The sequence below is a fragment of the Theropithecus gelada genome, chromosome 16 (genome assembly GCF_003255815.1).
Source record: "Theropithecus gelada isolate Dixy chromosome 16, Tgel_1.0, whole genome shotgun sequence".
In the NCBI taxonomy this organism is placed as follows: domain Eukaryota; kingdom Metazoa; phylum Chordata; class Mammalia; order Primates; family Cercopithecidae; genus Theropithecus; species Theropithecus gelada.
In genome coordinates this window covers 32,490,236-32,501,400 of record NC_037684.1, presented here as the reverse complement: position 1 = coordinate 32,501,400, position 11,165 = coordinate 32,490,236, and the positions used below count along the sequence as shown (strand labels likewise).

At 51.7% G+C, this 11,165-nt stretch overlaps 1 protein-coding gene across 1 annotated transcript in view; it reads right to left on the bottom strand.

The window, feature by feature from the left end:
* Nucleotides 1–1,545: 1,545 nt before the first annotated feature.
* ASB16 (ankyrin repeat and SOCS box containing 16) overlaps nt 1,546–11,165 on the bottom strand; it is an 11,553-nt gene continuing 1,933 nt past the window's right edge. The window contains exons 2-5 of the mRNA XM_025362634.1: nt 8,138–8,405; nt 2,740–3,232; nt 2,249–2,362; nt 1,546–1,764 (exon numbers count right to left, since the gene is read on the bottom strand). Coding sequence (XP_025218419.1) covers nt 1,579–1,764; nt 2,249–2,362; nt 2,740–3,232; nt 8,138–8,405 — 1,061 coding nt within the window. The 3' untranslated portion in view covers nt 1,546–1,578. The remainder of the gene's footprint in view (nt 1,765–2,248; nt 2,363–2,739; nt 3,233–8,137; nt 8,406–11,165) is intronic.

The following is an 11,165-nucleotide window of genomic DNA, read 5'->3' as shown; positions in this document are numbered from 1 at the left end:
GCTAGGATTACAGGCATGAGCCACTGCATCCAGCCTATTTTCTTTTTTTGTTTGTTTTGTTTTGTTTTTTTTTTTTTTTTTTGAGACGGAGTCTCGCTCTGTCGCCCAGGCTGGAGTGCAGTGGCCGGATCTCAGCTCACTGCAAGCTCCGCCTCCCGGGTTCACGCCATTCTCCTGCCTCAGCCTCCCGAGTAGCTGGGACTACAGGCGCCCGCCACTTCGCCCGGCTAGTTTTTTGTATTTTTTAGTAGAGACGGGGTTTCACCGTGTTAGCCAGGATGGTCTCGATCTCCTGACCTCATGATCCACCCGTCTCGGCCTCCCAAAGTGCTGGGATTACAGGCTTGAGCCACCATGCCCGGCCGTTTTTTTGTATTTTTTTAGTAGAGACAGGGTTTCACCGTGTTAGCCAGGATGGTCTCCATCTCCTGACCTCGTGATCCACCCGTCTCGGCCTCCCAAAGTGCTGGGATTACAGGCTTGAGCCACCGCGCCCGGCCTTTTTTTTTTTTTTTTAAGACCGAGTCCCACTCTGTTGCCCAGGCTGGAGTACAGTGATGTGATCTTGGCTCACTGCAACCTCCGCCTCCCAGGTTCAAGTGATTCTCCTGCCTCAGCCTCCTGAGTAGCTGGAATTACAGGCGTCCGCCACCATGCCCGGCTAATTTTTGTATTTTTAGTAGAGACAGGGTTTCACCATGTTGGCCAGGCTGGTCAACACAGGAGGAGGAGGGAGGTAAAGGCCGAGTTTGGGAACAGGCCAGAGTCTGCAGCCCTTCCTGCTGGAGAGAGGGTCTGAAGCTCAGGTCCGGTTAGAGGTCAGCAGGTGTCTCAAGAAGCCCATGGAGGGATGAGGTGGACCAGGACAGCATGTGGAGTACAGAAAAGAGGGGCAGGTGGCTGGCCGCGGTGGCTCATTCCTGTTATCCCAACACTTTGGGAGGCCAGGGCAGGTGGATCACCTGAGGTCAGTGCGAGAACAGCCTGGCCAACATGGTGAGACCCTCTCTACTGAAAATACAAAAATTAGGCCGGGCGCAGTGGCTCACGACTGTAATCCCAGCACTTTGGGAGGCCAAAGTGGGCGGATCTCGAGGTCAGGAGATCGAGACCATCCTGGTGAACACTGTGAAACCCCATCTCTACTAAAAATACAAAATAATTAGCCAGGCGTGGTGGTGATCGCTTGTAGTCCCAGCTACTCGGGAGGCTGAGGCAGGAGAATAGCGTGAACCCAGGGGGCGGAGCTTACAGTGAGCGAAGATCGTGTCACTGCACTCCAACCTGGACAACATGGAGACTTTGTCTCAAAAAAAAGCCAGGTGTGGTGACTCACGCCTGTAGTCTTAGCTACTTGGAAGGCTGGGGCACAAGAATCGCTTGAACCTAGGTGGCGGAGGTTGCAGTGAGCCGAGATAGCCCCACTGCACTCCAGCCTGGGCGACAGAGCGAGACTCTGTCTCAAAAAAAAAAGAAAAAGAAAAAAAAGAAAAGAGGGCCAGGAACTGGTCCTCCGGGGTTGGAGGCGGGAACAGGTGGGAAGGGCAGAACACACCATGGGACAGCCTGACATGGGGCTCACTGGATGCGCCCCTCCACACGCAACAGCAGGTAGTCCCTGAGGAGCGGGGGCAGTGGCAGCTGGGTGGCATCCTGCCGGCAGCGGCTTCCCAACCGAGCGCGCACAGCTAGTCGGGCCAGGTGCTGCAGCCGCCTTGGCTGGTTCACCATGCACAGGGCCGAGCTGTAGAAGGCTTCGTGCTCCTAGGCCAGGAGTAAAAGAGGGTCAGATGACCCTTGCCCTACCATCTGGGGGCAACCCAGTGGTGAGGGTCCTGGAATTTTGCAGCATGCACCCACCTCGGTGTTTTGTGTGTCTCAAAGGACTCAGATTCAGAACCATAGAGGCCCTGCGGTGATAATGGGGGCTGGGGCTCCACTTCAGGGAAGGGTCTTCACTATGTTTGCACGCACTCCCACCCCAGAGAGGCTAGCACAGTGTCCACCAAGTTAGAGATGCCAGATGAATGTCTGTGCTGATGCAAGTGAGGGAGGCAGGAGAGGTGTGTGGAGTTAGGGGGTCAGCCTGGGGTACCAGGAGGAGGGGGAACCCTGAAACTCAGGGGTGCCACTCTACCCATCCTCTCTACCCAGGGACCCTCCTGCTGCTCCCTCCATGACGCTGATCCTGAAGGAATAGACCTGTGGCTCATCCCTCCTCCCCATCTCGGCCCTGAGGCAGACATACCTTCCACAGTTCTGGGAGCACCGCCTCCACCCAGGTCTCACAGGATGGGACACAAGGATAGGCATTAAGCAGGACTTCCAGGGCCCGAGGGAAGTTGGCACAGTGTTTCAGCATCTAGGGGTTAAAAGAGGGTATTGGGCACATGCCTCCCCCAGCCGAGGGCAGACCCAAGTCTCACCTAACCCACATGGCCAATCCTAGCCTAATCTGGGGGGCTAAGATCTGAGTCTCTCTTCCCGTTTCTGTGCCTCTGTCTACTCCACCCTCAAGTGCTCAAACCTTTTGGCCCCAGTTTTCCTCTGGGGCTCTTCCCTCCTTTGGACTCTCTCCCGGAATCCTCTCTCTCACTCCCAAGCTGGGGACAGCCCCCTGGCCACTGAGGGCAGGCTTTCAGTCTCTTGGACCCTCTCTCTTCCCCAGAGGCTGAGTAGTTCCAGCCGTGGGCTCCCCTACACAGGAGCTTCCTATCTCGGTCTCCCAGCGCACCTCACCTCAGGGCGCACAGGCTGGGCCCCGTAGTCCAGCAGTGCGGCGAAGAGGACCTCGGGCTCCCAGTTGGGGGCGTCTTGGACGGCCTGCAGCGCACAGTCCATGGGCGTGTGGCCCGCCCCATTGGGGACCTCAGCCCGGGCCCCGTGGCGCAGCAGCAGCTCGGCCAGGCCCCCGCAGCCGTTGGCACAGGCGTTGTGCAGCGGCGTGTGGCGCTTGCGCCCGGCCGCCCGGGCATCAGCTCCAGCTTCCAGGAGCCGGCGCGCCGCAACCTGGTGCCGCCTGCAGCTGCCTGGGCCCTCGGCCCCAGCGCACGCCGCGTTCAGTGCGGTCTCGCCCTGGCTGGTGCGCAGGCCCACGTCGGCGCCATGCTCCAGGTACAGAGCCACATGCTGCTCCAGGCCGCGCGCCGCGGCCACATGCAGGGGCGTCTCCTGGCTCTCGCCTGCCGCCAGGTTCACCGTCGCTCCCGCTTCCAGCAGCAACTTGGCGCACCTGGGGACAAGAGAGCAAGGTCCCGGGGAAAATCCTGAAGGCCTGGGACCCTTTCAGCTTGCTGTCACCCTCCCTTCTCTTTCCACCCCTCTCACCTTGAGGTCCTACCTGGTGTCCTCCATGAATCACACAAGCCCCGCTATAGACAACAGAACTGGAAGGTGCTGAGAGCTACCAGAAGCATCTTCAGTTTTCATATGAAAACTTAAGCCCAGAAGTGATTTGTGCAGCCGAGGACACAGCAAGTTAGTGGCTGCACCAGATATAGTGCTCACTGCCTCAGACAGTCCCTCCCAGCGTCTACTCTGTCTCAGTTATCAGTTGTCTCCTAACTTTTTTTTTTTTTTTTTGGAGACAGGGTCCCTCTCTGTCGCCCAGGATGAAGTGCAGTGGTGCAATTACATATAGCTCATGTAGCCTGGACCTCCCAAGCTCAAGCAGTCCTCCTGCCTCTGCCTCCCAAGTAGCTGGGACCACAGGTGGGCACCATCACACCTGGCTAATTTTTAAAATTATTTTTTGTAGAGACAAGGTCTCACCATTTGCTCCAGCTGGTCTCAAACTCCTGGGCTCAAGCAATCCTCCTGCCTTGGCCTCTCAAACTGCTGGGATTACAGATGTGAGCCACCACACCAGGCCTTATCTCCTAACATTTTGATAGCACAAAATTTGGAAAACCCACTTCTGTGTACGTTATGAAACACAGAAAATTAGAAAGTATGCACCAAAACAAAAATACAAGTTATAATATTTTATTTCTGCCCTCACACTTAAAAGACCACTCTTCTAAACCAGGCCACAATCATTCAAGCAAAGGCAGGCACTTGGGGCCACCCTCCTCCACTTTCCCCTAGAGAAAACAAAACCAAAGGAAAAACAGCAACAAAAACAGGTTTTAGAGAGCACATGTTTCCCAGTTCCAGGGAAAATTATAGACCAGAACACTGTGGCAGCAATGAAACCAAACTAACAGTAACTTATAACTAAAAAGCCAGAATGGCAGCTTCTGGAAACTCAGGAGCAGATCCACCATCCTCAGTGAAACCCTGATAACCAAATACCCTTTCCCAAAATGGCCAAAATTCTTTTTTTTTTTTTTTTTTTTTTTTTTGAGACAGAGTCTCCCTCTGTCGCCCAGGCTGGAGTGCAGTGGCGCGATCTCGGCTCACTGCAAGCTCCGCCTCCCGAGTAGCTGGGACTACAGGCGCCGCCACCACAACCGGCTAGTTTTTGTGTTTTTTAGTAGAGACGGGTTTTCACCGTGTTAGCCAGCATGGTCTTGATCTCCTGACCTCGTGATCCGCCCGTCTCGGCCTCCCAAAGTGCTGGGATTACAGGCTTGAGCCACCGCGCCCGGCCTGATGGCCAAAATTCTTGCTCATATATTCCATGTAGGTGTCTTGCTCTGTAGCCAAGATGTGAGTAGCAGCCAATCTTCCATAAGCTACTGAATTATCTCCTTGGTAAATTCTAATCATAGGCTAATTTTTGTTTCCAAATACTAAATTTTTTTTTTGAGGCGGAGTCTTGCTCTGTCACCCAGGCTGGAGTGCAGTGGTGTGATCTCGGCTCACTGCATGCTCTGCCTCCCAGGTTCATACCATTCTCCTGCCTCAGCCTCCTGGGTAGCTGGGACTACAGGCACCCACCACCACACCCAGCTAATTTTTTCGTTTTTTTTTTAGTAGAGATGGGGTTTCACCGCGTGTTAGCCAGGATGGTCTCAATCTCCTGACCTCATGATCCACCTGCCTTGGCCTCCCAAAGTGCTGGGATTACAGGCATGAGCCAAGTCTTGCTCTGTCGCCCAGGCTGGAGTGCAGTGGTGCCATCTTGGCTCACTGCAGTCTCTGCCTCCTGGGTTCAAGCCATTCTTCTGCCTCGGCCTCCCAAGTAGCTGGGACTACAGGCATGCACTACCATGCCTGGCTAATTTTTGTATTTTTAGTAGAAACAGGGTTTCACCATGTTGGCCAGGATGGTCTTGATCTCCTGACCTTGTGATCCCCCTGCCTTGGCCTACCAAAGTGCTGGAATTACAGGTGTTAGTCACCACACCCGGCCTTCAAATACTAAATTTAAGTAACACTCCAAAGCTCGCTCGGTAGGGTTCCAGTAAGTGGGCATTCTCACGTTACTTAGAAAGATGAAGTCTGTTGGAAGGCACACCAAATGCCTGTAAGAACCCAAGAAAGGGCTGGCAAATGTGGACCACTTCTTGGACATCATCTAGATGTAGCGGAGAGAGGTCCCCAGCTTGTGGGCAGTGGAGAGTCTTCCAGGAGCCNTTTTTTTTTTTTTTTTTTTTTGAGACGGAGTCTCGCTCTGTCACCCATGCTGGAGTGCAGTGGCGCGATCTCAGCTCACTGCAAGCTCCACCTCCCGGGTTCACGCCATTCTCCTGCCTCAGCCTCCCGAGTAGCTGGGACTACAGGCGCCCGCCACCGCGCCGGCTAATTTTTTGTATTTTTAGTAGAGATGGGGTTTCACCGTGTTAGCCAGGATGGTCTTGATCTCCTGACCTCGTGATCCGCCTGCCTCGGCCTCCCAAAGTGCTGGGATTACAGGCGTGAGCCACCGCGCCCGGTGACCTGATTGTAAAAGTGCAAATACCCTCATGCAGGGACTCCAAGAAACTGCCAACCTTAAAAAAAGTGGCAGGGTTGGTGTATTGGTTCATGTCTATAATTCCAATACTTTGGGAGGCCAAGGCAGGAGAATTGCCTGAGCTCAGGAGTCAGAGACCAGCCTGGGCTACATAGAGACACTATGTCTCTACTAAAAATAATAATTTTTAAAAAAATAGCCAGGTATGGTAGCACTGTCCTGTAATCCCAACTTCCCTGGAAGCTGAGGCAGGAGGATCGTTTGAGCCCAGGAAATTGCGGCTACGAGTGAGTCATGATTGTGCCACTGCACTCCAGCCTGGATAACAGAGTGAGACCCTGTCTCCAAAAACAAAAAATCTAGCCTTGTGTTTCCTAATGTTGGTGTGAGGTACCCCCATACCTCTCCTCCCACTTTTTTTTTTTTTTTTTTAAGACAGGGTCCTGCCCTGTTGTCCAGGCTGGAGTATAGTGGCAGCATGATCCTAGCTTACTGAAGCCTAGACCTCTTGGGCTCAAGTGCTTTTCCTGAGTAGCTGAAACTACGGATGCACGCCACCATGCCCGGCTAATTTTATGTTTTATAGAGACAGGGTGTCACTATGTTGCCCAGTCTGGTCTTGAACTTATGGGCTCAAGAGATCATCCTGCCTCAGCCTCCCAAGTAGCTGGGACTAGAGGCTCATGCCACCATGCCCGCCTAGTTTTTATTTTTTATTTTTAGTAGAGACAAAATCTCACTTATGTTGCCCAGGCTGTTCTCAAACTCCTGGACTCAAGCAATCCTGCCTCTGCCTCCAAAAGTGTAGTTATTACAGGCGTGAACCACTGCACCTGGCCTGTAGATCTTTTTTTTTTCTTTTTTTGACAGAGTCTCACACTGTCGCAGGGGCTGGTGTGCAGTGGCACAATCTCGGCTCACTGCAATCTCCGCCTCCTGGGTTCAAGTGATTCTCCTGCCTCAGCCTCCTGAGTAGCTAAGATTACAGGCGCCCGCCACCACGCCCGCCCCAGCTAATTTTTTGTATTTCTAATAGAGACAGTGTTTCACTATGTTGGCCAGGCTGATCCTGAACTCCTGACCTCGTGATCCGCCCGCCTCAGCCTCCCAAAGTGCTGGGATTATAGGCGTGAGCCACTGCGCCCAGTTTTTTTTTTTTTTTTTTTTTTTTTTAGACAGAGTGTTGCTGGAGTGCAGTGGCAGAATCTCGGCTCACTGCAACCTCCACCTCCCGGGTTCAAGCGATTCTTGTGTCTCAACCTCCTAGTAGCTGGAGTTACAGGTGTGAGCCACCACACCTGGCCAGATATTTCTTAATACCTTAAAACAACTAGGAATTTGGACTGGGCATGGTGGCTCATGCCTGTAATCCCAGCACTTTGGGAGGCCAAGGCGAGTGGATCACTTGAGGTCAGGAGTTCAAGACCAGCCTGGCCAACATGGCAAAACCCCATCTCCACTAGAAATACGAAACCTAGCTGGGCGTAGTGGCACACATCTGTAATTCCAGCTACTCAGGAGGCTGAGGCAGGAGGATCATTTGAACCCAGGAGGCAGAGGTTGCAGTGAGCCGAGATCACGCCACTGCACTACAGCCTGGGCGACAGAGCAAGACTTCATCTCAAAAACACAAAAAACAGGGCCGGGCGCGGTGGCTCAAGCCTGTAATCCCAGCACTTGGGAGGCCGAGACGGGCGGACACGAGGTCAGGAGATCGAGACCATCCTGGCTAACACGGTGAAACCCCGTCTCTACTAAAAAAAAAATTACAAAAAAAAAAAACTAGCTGGGCGAGGTGGCGGGCGCCTGTAGTCCTAGCTACTCGGGAGGCTGAGGCAGGAGAATGGCGTAAACCCAGGACGCGGAGCTTGCAGTGAGCCGAGAGCTGGTCACTGCACTCCAGCCTGGGCGACAGAGCGAGACTCCACCTCAAAAAAAAAAAAAAAAGAAAGAAAAAACACAAAAAACAAACGAAAAAAAAAACAGCTAGGTTTGGCTACAAAGGATTCACAGGGAATTGGAGACCGCCGTTGGAACAGAGTTTTCCCAAAAAGCAACAGGGCTTCTGCCTCCTGGGCTTAACAGATGTGACCTTGGACAAGTTACTAAACCCTTCTGAGCTTCATTTTTCTCATCTGTAGAATGAGGCCTGTCTCCAGGTTATTGTGAAGATGTGTATATGAGATGCTTTATGAACCACAAAGCTGCATGTAGTTGTCAGCTTCCCTCTTCTGGCCTGTGAGCTGGAGACACACACACACATTCCTCCCCAAACGGTCTCAGCCCCCAGGCACCTACTGCAAGGACTCGGGAATCGTGCAGAGGTGCAAGGGAGTCATGCCCTCCTCGGTCAGCACATTAGCCTTTGCTCCAAAGGTCAGCAGCAGCCGCACACAGTCGAGCTGGGCCCGGGCACAGGCCTCGTGCAAGGCAGTGCGACCCCCGACGCGGGCATCCAGCTCAGCTCCCTGCCGGATCAGGTGGCGAGCACAGTCTGTGTAGCCTCGGGCTGTGGCGATGGCGAGGGGTGCCGTCTGCTTGGTCTTGGGGGTCAGCACCCAGAACCCTGGGAAGAGCAAATAGTTTTGGGGTGTGGTGCATAAGACAGGGCAGGGCAGGGAGTGGGGATGCTGGTTCCAGCCGATAAGCAGACCCTCTGCATGGTCTGCTGAGGACAAACACTGTGCCAGGCTGTACCTGTGGAAAGGGGCTTATTCAAGTCCTGAATTGGAAGAATAAATTGGAACAGCCTTTTAGAACAGCTTATCAATCTGTAATAAAACATAGTATGTATCATAAAAAATTAATTGCTGTATAAAACCACAGGGGCCAACTAAGTAGAGTGACTCCCATTAAGGAAACCTCAGCGTCTTTGAATGGCTAATAGTGTCAATGGCTTTTTTTGTTCACCTTGGGGCCTAGTGTGGTGGCTCACACCTGTAATCCTAGCACTTCGGGAGGCTGAGGTGGGATGATCACTTGACCTCAGGAGTTTGAGACCAGTCTGGGCAACATAGTGAGTCCTTGTCTCTATTTTTTAATTTTAATTTTAATTTTTTTGAGACAGGGTCTTGCTCTGTCGCCCAGGCTGGAATGTAGTGGTGCAATCTTGGCTCACTGCAAGCTCCGCCTCCCAGGTTTAAGCGATTCTCTTGCCTCAACCTCCTGAGTAGCTGGGATTACAGGTGCGTGCCACCATGCCTGGCTAATTTTTATATTTTTAGTAGAGATGGGGTTTCACCATGTTGGTCAGGCTGGTCTCGAACTTCTGACCTCGTGATCTGCCCGCCTTGGCCTCCCAAAGTGCTGGGATTATAGGTGTGAGCCACCATGCCTGGCTATTTTTTTAAAAAATTTAAAAAGGAAAAAAAATATTTAGGGCTGGGTGCAGTGGCTCGTGCCTGTAATCCCAGCACTTTGGGAGGCCGAGGTGGGTGGATCACAAGGTCAGGAGTTCTAGACCAGCCTGGCCAACATGGTGAAACCCCATCTCTACTAAAGATACAAAAAATTAGCTGGGCATGGTGGTGAGTGCCTGTAATCCCAGCTACTTGGGAGGCTGAGGCAGGAGAATTGCTTGAACCCGGGAGACAGAGGTTGCAGTGAGCCAAGATCGTGCCATTGTACTCCAGCCTGGGCAACAGGGCGAGACTCCATCTCAAAAAAAAAAAATTTTTTTAAAGACAAAATGTTCACCTTGGTCTTGGGTGAACAAAAAAGGGGAGTGGGTGTTACACGCAAGCAGGTCTGGAGCTGAGTTTGGGAGTGGCCGAAGAGCAGAACTGAGTTCTGGGATACTCCTGGGGCAAGGAGGGTTGGATGGAAATTGTGGGGAAAAGAAAGATCAGACTGTTACTGTGTCTATGTAGAAAGAAGTAGACATAAGAGACTCCATGTTGTTCTGTATTTGAGATGCTGTTAATCTGTGACCCTACCCCCAACCTTGTCCTTGCAATAGACATGTGCTGTGGTGACTCAAGGTTTAACAGATTTTGGGCTGTGCAGGGTGTGCTTTGTTAAACAAGTGCCTGAAGGCAGTATGCTTGTGAAAAGTCATCACCATTCTCTTAATCTCAAGTACCCAGGGACACATACACTGCCAAAGGTCGCAGGGACCTCTGCCTAGGAAAGCTAGGTATTGTCCAAGGTTTCTCTCCATGTGATAGTCTGATATATGGCCTCGTTGGAAGGGAAAGACCTGATCGTCCCCCAGCTTGACATCCATGAAGGGTCTGTGCTGAGGAGGACTAGTATAAGAGGAAAGAAGGCCTCTTGGCAGTTGAGATAGAGAAAAGCATCTGTCTCCTGCCCGAGGACTAGTATAAGAGGAAAGAAGGCCTCTTGGCAGTTGAGATAGAGAAAAGCATCTGTCTCCTGCCCGTCCCTGGACAAAACCCGATTGATTGTATGTTCTGTTTACTGAGAAAGGAGAAAACCGCCTTAGGGCTGAAGGTGGGACTTGCTAGCAATGCTACTCTTTATGCACTAAAAAGGTTTATGGAGATGTTTACATATGCATATCAAGGCACAGCACTTTTCCTTAAACTTATGTCACAGAGATCTTTATTCATATGTCTTACTGCTGACCTTCTCCCTACTATGATCCTATTATCCTGCCACTTCCCTTTTTCTAAGATGGTAAAGATAATGATCAATAAATACTGAGGGAACTCAGAGACCGGTGCCGGCGCGGGTCCCCTGGGCCCACTTTTTCTTTCTCTATACTTTGTCTCTGTGTCTCATTTCTTTTCTCAAGTGTCTCGTTCCACCTAACAAGAAACGCCCACAGGTGTGGAGGGGCAGGCCACCCCTTCAGAAATAGGGGGAAGGGAGAAGGGGGAGAATAAGAGGTGGGGATGGGAAAAGAATGAGGAGAGGGTAATCGTGGGACTAGTGTTGGATTTGAATGGTAGCAGTGGTCAGGGACTTGTTTAAAAGGCATAGATGCCTCATATCAAACTAGAAGTTGTTTGCATGGCAGCACAGTCTGTCCCTGGCTTTTCTAAATCTTGAGTAAAGCATGTTCTGTTTCTTAGTAGACTTGAAATTAAGGCTGAGTTCCATCGTGGGGATTCTGGACAAGCTGCAGGACAAGACCAGGATGCCCTGGTGAGGTCACAGCCAAGCAGGAATTTGGAACCTGTAGTAACAGAGGGAGCTCATGCTCTCCCAAGGATTCAAGCCCCAGATCCATGGGTGGGGTTTAAGCAATCTCCTGTCAATCTTGAGATCGTGGTGATCTCAGCTAAGGTATTTAGTTAACCTGGACAGACCCACTAGCCAGAATATATATATATATATATATATATATATATATATATATATA